Source organism: Grammomys surdaster, unplaced genomic scaffold (assembly GCF_004785775.1).
Source record: "Grammomys surdaster isolate TR1022 unplaced genomic scaffold, NIH_TR_1.0 255, whole genome shotgun sequence".
NCBI lineage: Eukaryota > Metazoa > Chordata > Mammalia > Rodentia > Muridae > Grammomys > Grammomys surdaster.
Genome location: NW_021604696.1, coordinates 7,475,347 through 7,488,181, shown reverse-complemented (window position 1 = coordinate 7,488,181; position 12,835 = coordinate 7,475,347). Strand labels below are relative to the sequence as shown.

Genomic DNA, 12,835 nt, shown 5'->3' with positions numbered 1-12,835 from the left:
GAAGGAAGGAAGGAAGGAAGGAAGGAAGGAAGGAAGGAAGGAAGGAAGGAAGGGGGAAGGAGGGAGGGAGGGAAGGAAGGAAGGAAAGAAAGAAAGAAACAAACAAACAAAGGAGGAAGGAAAAAAAAGAGCTGTAGGTATTACAGGCACAAAAGTTACTGTTGATGATTGGCTGGCAAAGAGTCACAGCCAAACCTACTGTGCAACTTGGGACTCTTAAGCTTATATAATGTCTAACCTCATTTCCTTAGGAAAATAAACAACTAATAGTATGATCAGCTTCTTTAGAACATGGCCCACACATACAGAGAGGGAGAGAGGACACCTCTTCCAAGCCAGACGTATAGTGGCCACAGAGACTTGGAGATGTTCAGTGCAGATAAAGAACTGCTGTGTTTCAGAATCCATTTTAACTGCAGGACAGGCTCCTTGCTCTAACGGGCAGTGATTCATCCACAATGTAATAAGGCAGAAAATGAATATCAAAGAATAAATATGTCATTAACTTCCAACTGAGAGTCTACTCCACTGCAATCATGTGTCTGTGGCTCTTGACATGGCTCAGAGGGTGAGGGCACTTGCCACCCAAATCTGCAGACTTGTGCTCAATTCTCTGGATCTACATAGTGAAAGGAGAGAACCAACTCCTGAAATCTGTGTGACATCTACATACATGCTGTGGTATGCACACCCCCACATGTACACACAGGCTGTGATGTGCACACCCCACACATGTACACACAGGCTGTGGTGTGCACACCCACACATGTACACACATGCTGTGGTATGCACACCCCCACATGTACATACAGGCTGTGGTGTGTACACCCACACATGTACATAGACACTGCAGTATGCACACCCCACACAGGTACACATGGGCTGTGGTATGTATACCCACACAAACAGAACACAAATGTGATTTTTAAAAAATGTATGCATGGATTGGCACTGGTGCTTGGTGGTACCTGGGATGGGTGAGGGGATGTCTCAAGATTAGAGTCAAGGAAACATGAATCACTAACATGTCAGCAGTGACTGAAGTTTGCAGTTAGTTCTAATGACAGGGAAAACTAACTCTGGACCTCTTATTTAAGTGGAATGTTGTTCAAGAATAAGGAATTGTATTTATCTCCCCACTAGGTCATGTTCCAGAGCACATGTGTTAAGGTATATTGAGTTTCTTCTATAGAAATGAGGCAGAAATCCTTTTTATCTAGCATTCTCAATTGTCCTTGTGGCCTACACAGAATATTCTTCACTGAAAAGTTGGCTAACCGTTGGCTTGAAGAACTTTGCCCCAGAAAAATTTCATTTTACTATTTTACCTTCCTTCCTGCCTTCCCTTTTTTCTTTTTGATCTTTTCTTTTTTGATTTTTTTGGTACTTTTTCTTACATCATTTCTGTTGTATTTTAAGAAGGACATTATCTTTATAGCAAGAAATGATGGATATGGGACATCGCTGTCTGTGGAAGTGACGTCTCTTTCTGTAGAAGACCTTTTCTGCTTGCCTTCTTTCTTTACAGTAGTGTACATTCCTTGTAGAAAATGATGAGTCTCTTGATTTTAATTATATATATTTATATTTATTTTTGTGCACACACACATGCACCAGAGTATGTGTGGAGATCAGAGGAAAACTTGCACAGTGAGTTCCAAGGATTGAATTTATTGAGCACAGTGACAAAGCCTTCATCCTGAGTTCCCTCCCTGGCCCAAATAGTGGGTTTCATTTTGATATATTTAGATATGTCTCTAATGGACCTCAATTATACCAGCCCTCCATTACTGCCTCTCTTCTGTCTTCCCACTGGCTCTACTGCTCTTTCCAAATAAAGCCCTTTCAATACTTTTATCTTACTTTAAATCTAGATCCTGTATATGAAAGAAGAATTTGAATTTGTCTTTGGGCATTTATGGTGTATGCGTAGATTCCTTTGGTTATGCACCCAGGAGGCTTACTAGTAGTTCTCTTGTATAGAGCTATCTGTTCATACTGCTGCACCGCCTTCGATTCTCCAGCAGTATATGGCGCTCCCTTCTCCACAGCAGACTGCCCAGAACTGATCGTTTTCTTAATGAGGGGCAAGATAGACTCTCAGTGTTGTGCAACATTTTTCTTTTAAAGATTTGTTTTGTTTTATATGTATCTTTTGTATGTATCTGAGTGTTTGCTTTCATGTATGTATCTGCACCATGTGTGTACCTGGTACCTTTGGAGGTCAGAAGAGGGCATCAAATCCCCTGGGACTGGAATTATGGATGGTTGTGATCTTCCATGTAAGTGGTGGGAATTGAACCCTACTCTTCAAGAGCAAAATGTGCTCTTAACTACTGAGCCATCTCTCAAGCCTGTTGGAGTAGTTCTGATTTATGTTTTCCTGGTGCCTAAGGAATATTGAGCTGAATATTTTTCTGTATATTTATTGGCCAATTGTACTTTGTTCAACTTACCTGCCATTAATTGGATTATATGATTTTTGGTGATTTTTTTTTGTTGTTGTTCTGTATATATTCTGGATAGCAATAACTTGTCAAATGAATTAGCTTCTCATTTCTAACAAAGTGTGGTGTATGGGAAATTGTATGGAGCAGGCAACACATCTAAATTTCTCTCAATAAAGCCTGGGAAAGATACACATGGACAGAGAACCTGCCCAGGCTGAGCCCTGATGTCTGAAATGGTGAGGTTCTTCGTGATTAGCTGAGCTTCCCGGCAGGCAGCAGGCAGGCTGAGCAATGTTAGAAAATGGATTTTGATCTGGTTTGAGTAGAGTGCCAATTTGCAGACATCCTGTAGGCTTTATACTGTTGATGTCAAAACAAATGTTTCTTCACCACCCTTTGAGTTACAGTGAGCAGAAGTGTGCCCCTGCTTTAGACAGGCTGCTTCTAAGGTCTTTAAAAGTATATCAGATCACAAAACACACAGATTTCCTGTCTACCAAAAATACTTTGCCTTTGGTGGCACTTTATGCATTCAGACTCTCCAACAATTCTTAAACAACAAAAATATCTTCTGTTTTGAAGGGAAATTTGAGTATGGTGTTGCAGAGGGAATCGTGGATCCTGCTCTAAACCCTATTTCAGCCTTTCGACTTTCGGTTATTCAGAACTCCGCCGTTTGGGCCATTCTTAATGAGGTAAGAGTATATTCAGCCAGAAAGGCTGCCTAGCTGCTTTGTTTTTTATTGACTTTCGATTTTGCAAATGAAGACTTCTGGGAATTGTGAAATAACTGCTTTATGAAATCTTACATTCTTTTGTATTTCAGATTCATATTAAAAAAATCACCAGTTGATCTGCTTAGAAACCAACACATCCTTTCTTATGACTCTTGATTAAAGATAATTAGCACGTCCTCTTCTGTTTGGACTTGAACACTACCTCTCGTGAAGCCTACTGTAGATAAGATGATTGTCATCTCCACTCGGACAGGGACTCTTCCCACGGATAACTACATTCATTTGAAGCTAGGCTGTCTTCTAATTTGAACTTGAGACAAACATTTTACAATTCTGACAGCCTGCTAACATGACTGAGACTATTTTAGTATTATACTAATACACAAGAGTTGTACATATTGTTACATTCCTTAAAATTTGAGAAAACTGATGTTAAATACATTTTGTGAAGGGGGTACTTTTGAAGTTCACTTATTTTACTATTATAGACCCTCTTTTATAGACGATCAGGGATATTATATATATATATATAAATATATAAATACACATGAAGATGTTATGAAGTTAATTTATTAGAAGCACTTAAGAAGTACATATTTTTGTGCAGTAAAGTTTTGGATCAACACCTTTTTTTGAAGAAGCGGTTCCCCAGCTTTTTTAAGTTCTTTCTATATTTTTATTTGGAAATGCAGACATTATAGATCAACGCCATTTTTTCCAGTGCACTGCCATTCCAGATCGGTTCTAGATGGGTTTCTTAACTTGAAGTACTTTTATAATCACAGCAATTCTGAACAAAATATTTTCAGAGGCATTTGTCATTCCTAAAAAAATCAAGATTTTAAAAGACCAATGTCCTCTCGAGGGTTATATTACTGTACTGTGTATGGTGTGTAGCCACAGAAAACCAGTGTGATTGTCAGTGTCCAGGTGGGAGGCCCCTGCCACGTCTCCACAGACTCCTTCACCGTTCATAGTTCCCTCCATGTGGGTGCTGAGACTCCCTTCCCTTTTGTTCTCTTTAATCAGTAGGTAGACACACTTTCTTTTCTCCCTGGTTGGTCCTTTTATAGACCTGTGGTAGGTTTTGGAGTTCAGATAATGTTTTTTGGGTAATGCTGTTGAGTGAGTCATATTGGGTATAATTTTACAACCAAAATTGTAATATGGGGCTCTGGTGAAAGACAACCGTAGGGCTTCTGTTTCCATAGCATGATTTGCTCTGCTGTGTCATGAACGTGGAGGTTGAATGCTGTGTCCACAGAGTGCGTGTGCATCCTCACCTTGCAGTCCCAAGTAGCACTAGTTGGCAAAAGTGCTTCACTCTTAGAGTTAGGAAGGCCAAGCAACAGTTGCCAGTCTTCTCTGTTTCGCCAGGAGCTGGGCATGTCCAGCAGGTGTGGTGGAGGCCGAGGGTTGTGGGAGGTCCCAGTTGGTGGCCTCCATCCTGGAGCTTTCTTAGTTGCCCAGTGTATGGAACACATATGACTAGGCAGCAGCCATTTTGTATGTTCTAACTGGGAAAATGTAGATAAACACTACTGTGCATGTCAAAGCCCAGCTGAAGCTTTTCTTGGTGTTTTGTAAATCTCCCCTCATTTCTTTCACCTTTTAAATTTCTTCTCTGATTTCCTATGGCCTGTGCCTACAAGCAAATCCTTAGAAGATGTAAGCACTATCTTCCCACACTCAGCAGGGTGCAGCAGGGTGCCAGACTGTGAAAGCATGTGGGGACCCCGAGATCTCTGCTTTCTCGGTAGCTGAGTTGAGGAAGGCCAGGCTTTGAAAATCCAGAGGGCCGTTGGGATGTCTCGTGCGTGTGTCTCTGAGCACATCCTCTTGCTGTGCTCTACCCCTCTGTCTTGCCTCGAGGGACTCTTTTAGCCAAGTCCTTTCCTTCATTCAAGGAATCCCTCCCTTTTCCCGGCGAGCTTGTTCCCAGTGCCTGGAACATGCCTGAGCCTTGGCAGGCTCTTTTGGCCTCTGGATGAGTTGACTAGCCAGGTTGTTTGCCTGCTATCTTGCCATGCACGGGCACAGGCACTCTGTGTCTAGTCTTCATTGTGTGTGGTGTGTGTTCTCCAACACACGCCAAGCTCTGGAGGCCAGCTCTCCTGTCTTCCACCACATCAGGCGCTCTTCTGACCCCTCAGTGTTAGTTGCTCCCTCCTTTGTGCCCAGCTCAGCACTAGACTATCAGAAACAGATGTGCTTGCCCCAAGCAAGATTTTGTGGGATCCCCAGAGGTTGATGAGGGTGAAGACTGGAGGAGATGAAGACAGAGTCCTTAGAATTGTAAGGTGTCCATCCACATTATACCTTGGAGGCCACCAACCAACTTTCACCCACATAGTGAATGGGAAAAGTGCCAAATGCAGTACTAATTATATCTGTGAAATAGGTCGTGGTTGACATCAGTGTGTATTTCAGATAGCTCAGACGCTAAAGCAGTGCTGGCCTCTACAGACGCTACAAAACACATCTATTGAAATGAAAAGTTGAGTTCTGTTCCCATGTTGGCAGCCTTCTGAGTGCTCAGTGGTTACATGGCCAGCAGCCACTATATTGGATCCCAGAAATATGGGACATTGACATCACAGTGGGAAGTTCTGCTGGTCATGTAAACATGCGCGTTCTAGAAAGGGGAAGTGATGCATCCTGCTGCTGTGGTTAAAAGTAGACCTATGGATTCATTTTAGTGCAGGTGAAGGTATTTTGGTGAGATAGCCAAGATTCCCAGGCTACATGTTAGTGTCATCATTCTTCCCAGCATGCATTGTTTCAGTATCCTCAAGAGGTATGTTTGAAAAGCATGAGAAGTAAATGCAGATGGATGATGGCTTGTAGGTTAGACGTATGGTATGTCCATCAGTGTGTTTGAACAAAGGTTCTTGATCTTTGGTTATATGTAAAAGATTAGGTGTGCTTATTTCAAAAGCTGTCAGAAAGTTGGAGACTAGAGTTCTTTTTAGTCTTTAATAATTACGAGAACTACAGTCCCCAACGGAAAAGTTTGCTTGTGTACAAATAGTTGTTGGCAAAGGTTGTTCCAGTTAGTAAGTGTATATCTGTCATATACAGGATTCTAAGAACGACCCCTCCCATGACCTTGTATAATATCCTCCCCTCCTGAGTATATTGAGAACTGTGACCATGTCATGTCTTGTTACTTAACAAAAAGGAGATATCTGTGAGTGACTGGTCCAATCTTGTGAGCCATGTCAGAAACAGCAGCAGAACTCTGAACAGCACCGCTGGCCCAAGTGGAAGGGGCCCCACTAAGGGACTGTGGGTGGCCTGCCTTAAGGAGCCAGAGGCTTTGTTACCCACCAAGTGGGAGCTGCGGACCTTTTGCCACAGAACAGTTTGACCCAGACACTTACCCAGACTTAGACATGGAAATCTTTGATGAGCAGCCAGCCTGGTAAACACCTTTACTGTAAGTGGGCCTACCTTCTGATGTACAGCAATAGACAATAAATGGGTGATGTGGCTAGATTTGTGTTTTGTAAGAAGCAACAGAATCTCAGTCAGTCCCGAGACATCTTCATATGTGATTGCCTGCGGTAGACTAGTTTTTAAGACAAAGTCTCACCTTGCACCCCAGGCTGGTTCTCCCAGTTCTGCCTCTCAAGTGCTAATGTGTATCACCATGCCTAGCTGACTGATGGTTTTTGACCTAACTCGTTCCTAGCAAGCCCTATACCCAGGTCTCTGCTAGGATGTTTGGTGCCAGGACCCCTGTCTCCACAAGTCAGACTTGCATTATCTTTTGTTCTGTAAAACTGCCAGGATGAGGCTGTAGGTATGGGCTGTAGGCATCTTTTTCTCCTAGATGCTCCTAAATTATACTGACTTAAAGGCCTGCCAGAGGTACGGGAAAGAATGATGAGCAACAGTATTTTAGATCAGACTGAGAAGAAAAATTCCCACCTTCATGTCGACGTGCTGTGTCCAGCCTTCTGACAGTGCAGCATGAGGCCACCATCCATCTACAGAGTCCATGCTCAACAACACATGGTCCAGTTACAAAGACAAGGAAACTCTTAAAAAGCTTTGAGTACGTTTACAATTGTGTATTGTGCCATTCATTGCTATCCTGTGACACAGGCTGAACATACCTGCAAGAGCTTCGGCTATGACAGGTGTAATTAAAAAAAAACAAAACACTTAGCTGAGTAGCTCACGGCTCAAACCCTGTATGTTCTGACCAAGGTTTTGCATTTATGTTTCCCAAAATACCTCCACTTGCAAGCCAATAACTGCTAATGAGGTTTCCTATCTCAGTTCACTCATTCATGCTTATTATTATTAACCATGCTGCCATAGCCTTGAAGGAAAATGAACAGAACTGAAGGAAAGGAACCCAGAGGTTAAACACTGTTGTCATCTTCACATGGTAAGGGATCAAGTCCCGGTTCAAGACTTCTAGAGAAGGGCATTCCCGAGCTATGTAGCAACATTTACAGCTTGTAAAACTTAAACCTTGATAGTTGTGAGGACTTAAATGATTAGTATTAATATATATGCTATGCTAATTAATATGCTAAATTTAATGCATGTGAACATACAATGCTACAAAGACGACCAGTCTTTTACAAAGAGAGAAAGAATACAACAACAGAAACACCCCAAGGCTTTTGTTACCCGAGCCCCTATACTCTATCACTAGCTAAACAGACCTTTGTTTCTGAAATGCTCCCTTTTCCAGTTTCTGCACTACCTAAAAATGCACGTGTGAAGGCAGACAGGCAGCAGGTGACAGTGTTTGCAGCGACCTCAGCAGGGAAGGGAAGCATTCATGCAGGGAGCCACTGCCACTTCGTGTGCAGTGTGAATCCTGGTCCCCAGTGGGGACCCTGCTGCTCTAAACACAGGTTTGTTGTGGGGACAGCTAAATCCTTGTGATACTAAGGAGGCTGCTTCTTGCAGCTGCTCTGCTGTAGAGTTAGCAATTGGTCCCAGAATAGAAAGAGTGGGGTCCTTTAGCTTGCTTGGCATTCCATTCTTTATTGGAAATGTTCCAGCGCTGTCCACCTGAAGAGAGCTGCTGGGACAGTGTAGTCTGAGTCCACTAAGCCTCACACCCGTTTCCCCCAGTGGAGTCAAAGACTCCATTGTGCTTTGGAGCACTTCCTCCAGTCTGTCTTTGTGTTGGGGGATGTTCTTGGAGCAGCCCAAGGAGTCTCTGCTAGGTTATACTAGGTTCTCTTTTCCTCTGCACATACTTTGCTCACAGTGTCTTTATGGGTTGAACAGTTAATAACTGCAGTAATATTTGAGGTACCTGTTGAATTTTTAAAAATGGATTATTTATTTTCAAGTTTGCTGCTATAATTGAAACCCAATAATGTCCTGTTGACTGTGCCTTTCATAACTGTCTCTGTGCTACAACTGTCCATGTGTATTTGAAATAAAGAAGTTTGAAAAGCTATGTTGAATCAAGATTCTTTCTAATAAAAATGGCTTAAACTAATGAGTGGACAGAATTTTTGTAGCACTCACTACATCTGATGTTTACTTAATCTGTTTTCTGGTAGCTACTGGTTTCTCTTTAATCTTTTTAAAGGTAAGAATGCCATCCTGGTAAGACAGTGGCTGTCATCTCTACAGGCATTCACAGGCAGTTCTCAAGTCAGAGTCCCTCTGGGGACTGTGCTTTGTATTTAATGACAGCACCTGTGTGAGCCATACTGCTTGCTAAAGTTTTCGAAGGCGAGTCTATGTAAATGGTCTTTAAAGATGGGACAGACAGACTATACATTTTGCCAACAAGATGGTCTGTGTGATCCACCACTCACTACTGTACCCTTGTTATTTTATATATACAGCTTCAAATGAAAATAAACAATTACAGCTTTAGTTTAAAAATATTTATTAGAAATGTACATTTAGTTTTAAGGAATGGTCTAGACAAGTGTTAATATCACCTTGAATTTGTAAAACTTTACATCTTGAGTCTATTTACAGATTTACAAGAACTCATCCCAATACCAGTTTGGCTAAGATGCTGTCACTTCACTCTGTACTTGTAGAAGGAACACAACATGTGGGTAAAGTTCCATCCCAGCGCCAGCGAGAGCCCATACAGCACAATGAGAGGTGCAAATGGATAGAGCAGGATCACTGTATTTTTCAAAAATGGCAGTGCTGGAAAACAAACAGGGCCAGGGCTGACATGTACATGCTGGAAGAAAGCTTTTTCCAACACACTGGGCCAAAGGAGGAGCACACTTGAGTAGATCCATGCTGATGCTTTCAGAGCTATAGCTACATCTCATGAAGCAACCTGAGCAGAGGGGATGAACACTCCTACCTAGACAAAGGCCCCAGTACGCCACCTTCCTGTGTCAGCATGCATGGTAATGGGTCTATTATACTATCACTATGTGTTTTCATACACACAGACTGTGGGACAAAATTACTTTTAGCCATCTGAGTGTTTCAACTGCAAAAAGCAGTTGAGGTATGATCAACTAATAGCCCAGCCTTTGGGAAGAACTAAGGCAGGATACTGTAAACACTTAAGCTTCTTGCTTACTGTTTCCTTAGTGCCCAAAGCATTTTTCTCAACAGTTCTGAGGCAGAACATCCAAAAGTCCCCTAAGAATCAGCACTTTGGTGCCGTGGGTTATACTTTCAAGCTACGTGAAAATTCACTAGAAAAACTCTTAACACTCCAACCAAGCAAGTGGAAGGTTAAGTGATCCCGGGGAAACTGATCATGGGGAGAAGAACAGTCAGAGTTGTTCATAGTAAAGTCCCAGTCATCCAAAGGGTTAAAAAAAAAAAAGCTGCTTGGGAGGCAGAGACACGGGGATTTCTGAGTTCGAGGCTAGCCTGGTCTACAGAGTGAGTTCCAGGACAGCCAGAACTACACAGAGAAACCCTGTCTCGAAAAACCAAGAAAAAAATGCTGAAAGTTCTCTGGATGGTTCTGTGAGATCTGAAGATCTCTGGACTTTAGCAATAGGGATTTAGGGGCACTGAACACAGGACCTTGCACACAGCAGGCAGGTTTTCTACTGAGTTAGTGTCCCGGTTTGAGATCATCTCTTAAATGAACAGCCTAAGACTATCTTCATTCATATTAGGAAACATAACCTACAAGATTTAGCAGGAAGTTTGCAAATATGGCCTGGGATCAGCCTCTAAGAAATGTTTGTAACTACTTCAGTGCCCATAACCATGGGCCCATGCCTTCCCTATGGTTAGTAATATGGAGCCTGAATCCATCTAACACAGTAACACAAGGAGTCAGGCTTCTACCTGTAACTTGGCAAGAATGAGTTAGCATGGCTCCAAGTGTCACACAGCACCTGTTCCACTCTACTTTTGGACAATGGGCAAGCTAAAAGGTAAGAATACTTGTGTAATTAGATCTTATGAGTGAACCATAACACCTCAGGCAGTATCTGTCAATGTCTCTGCCCTTCTCTGTTCTGTTTTCAAACCACCAAAACTTACCACTGTATCCCAGGAAGGTCACATAGATATAATAGCCAACAGCAATCAACCATAAGGTATTTCCAACTAAATATCCAATAAATGTGTCTGTGAGAATAACATCTGCCAGGAGAGAAAGCATACAGTGAGTGTCCGCACACTGTAAGACTGAGACCATCTGAGAAACGAGCACTTACGGTTGATGAAGAAGAGCTGGATAAAATGCAGAATGACAAGGAGTGGATAGAAAGCGTTCAGATGCACGTCGAAGGCGTAGCCCCACTCCACGTCATAGTCTTTGCTCTGGCGTTTCACCAGGTACTTGTTTGAGATGAACCTGAAGAGCAAAGTGAAAACGTCTTGCGCAGTGTTCTAGTTCTCTCAGTCCCCAACCGTCTGCTGCAACACCTTACCGATGTCCTAGAGATGGAGCAATGAATGAAACAGCCTCCAGTGGAGGAGCCAGACACGATGTATGATAAGGCAGTGAGGATGGAAACAGATCTGAGACATGATTTTAAGTCATAATGTTTACATAAAGGCACAAGGCGCTGCTGGTGCCTGACACAGCTCGAGACTTGTGTGTGCCTGTAAGCAGCAAGCAAGAGAGCAGGGGGTGAGGTCTCAGGGTGCCTGTGACTACTTTGTGACTTCAACCTTACATTCGGGACAAAAAAGCCACTGTCAGATGCAGGAAATGTCTGACTGAAAAGTTCTGATAGGGGCTCCTTGGTGGCAGACTCCACAGAGGAGGAGATGACAGTTGCCTGTGTCGCCTGTCACTAGAGTGAGCAGCAGTGGAGGTGATGAGGTGTGCAACCCTAGTTGAAGGTGAGGAAGGTGAGGATTAAGCCATCTGCCATGAGGCCACAGAGTCAGAGTCAGCAGTCTTGCCCTGAGCACTTACACGTACGTGTAGGAAGATAAGAGCTGCTATTGGCAGAGGACAGGCTGGTGGCACCAAGAGTGGTTCTGAGAATGAAGCAGAAGAGGAGTCAGGATTGGGGTTAGCTATGACATATGTGCTTACTCATGGACTATGTTGTACACAAAGCCTGCAGTTCAAAGGTCCAAGGCAATATATAGGCATTAAAGCCTAAATGACATCACCAAAACATGACGTCTAAACCAGCTACTCAACAGAAAACCCACTGAGTCAGCTGCCATTACCATTAAAAAGTGAGAGAAACAGAAGAAACACAGGAAAGAGGCTGCTAGTGTTAGACCCAGACAAAACTCTGTGTGTGTGTGTTCCATCGCTGCTTTGCAACCAGACCTATCAGAAAACTATAGTGTCCAGATCCTCAATGAAAGGAACAGTTCTATAAACATCTGTGGAAATTAATGTTGTTTATATCACTGGATTTTAGATGGTTTTTATTATTATATTTATTTAAGGAAGAACGTGCCAAAGTATGAAGTCTGAAGACAACTTTATGGAGTCAGTTCTACATTTGAATCCTGTGGGTTAAACTGGGCAAGTGTCTTTACCTGCTGAGCCTGTGTCACTTACACACTGAATACAGAAACCAAGGTCCAGCTGTGGTGGTGCATGCCTCTGATTCCAGCATGTGGGTAGTAGACATTTTCTGGGCTACATAGTAAGTTCTAAGCTAGCCTGTACTATAGGTAGACCCTATTTTAAACAGCACAAAAAAATAGATGAACAGACTAAATCAAGAAAGCACGGCAGAGTATAATAAACATTCTGCACTTAGTTATCAAATAGCCCAAACAATGGTGCTTCATTGAACAAACTGGAACTCACCAAACACTGTTTTAGCCAAGAATGTGTGCCACTCAATTTACAAAATCAACAAAACAAGCCAGGTACACAAAGATGGACCCACATGTGGCATATACATATACCTTATAATAACAGGCTAAAGAGTTAGGGGTGATGGAGGTTGGACTGTGGCTATCAAAATAGAAGCAAGGTGTTCTAATGATCACAGCACAGTCAGGGCTAGCTAGCTAGGATGTCCAAGGTTCTTAACATCAACAAGTTGTAAATGTTTGAGATGGAAACTCTAATTCCCTTGATTTGATCAGTACTCACGGTACACATAAACAATCACAGGGAACTTCATAAAGTACAGCATTTAAAACAAATGATAAAGAAATCATAGGGAGCCTGAAGGTGCACTCCGAACAAGTCCTCTGTGTGACCACTGCCCTCCTGCTCACAGGTCCTCTGTGTGA

At 42.6% G+C, this 12,835-nt stretch overlaps 2 protein-coding genes across 3 annotated transcripts in view; one reads left to right on the top strand and one right to left on the bottom strand.

Annotated features, from left to right (window-relative positions):
- Positions 1 to 8,621, top strand: part of Mgat4a (alpha-1,3-mannosyl-glycoprotein 4-beta-N-acetylglucosaminyltransferase A) — an 89,590-nt gene extending 80,969 nt beyond the window's left edge. Inside the window, exons 14-15 of the mRNA XM_028775431.1 lie at positions 3,033 to 3,145; positions 3,277 to 8,621. Coding sequence (XP_028631264.1) covers positions 3,033 to 3,145; positions 3,277 to 3,303 — 140 coding nt within the window. The 3' untranslated portion in view covers positions 3,304 to 8,621. The remainder of the gene's footprint in view (positions 1 to 3,032; positions 3,146 to 3,276) is intronic.
- Positions 8,622 to 9,045: 424 nt separating this feature from the next.
- Unc50 (unc-50 inner nuclear membrane RNA binding protein) overlaps positions 9,046 to 12,835 on the bottom strand; it is an 8,436-nt gene continuing 4,646 nt past the window's right edge. For both annotated transcript variants that reach the window (XM_028775389.1, XM_028775390.1), the window contains exons 4-6: positions 10,831 to 10,970; positions 10,655 to 10,756; positions 9,046 to 9,337 (exon numbers count right to left, since the gene is read on the bottom strand). In XM_028775389.1, coding sequence (XP_028631222.1) covers positions 9,201 to 9,337; positions 10,655 to 10,756; positions 10,831 to 10,970 — 379 coding nt within the window. In that variant the 3' untranslated portion in view covers positions 9,046 to 9,200. The remainder of the gene's footprint in view (positions 9,338 to 10,654; positions 10,757 to 10,830; positions 10,971 to 12,835) is intronic.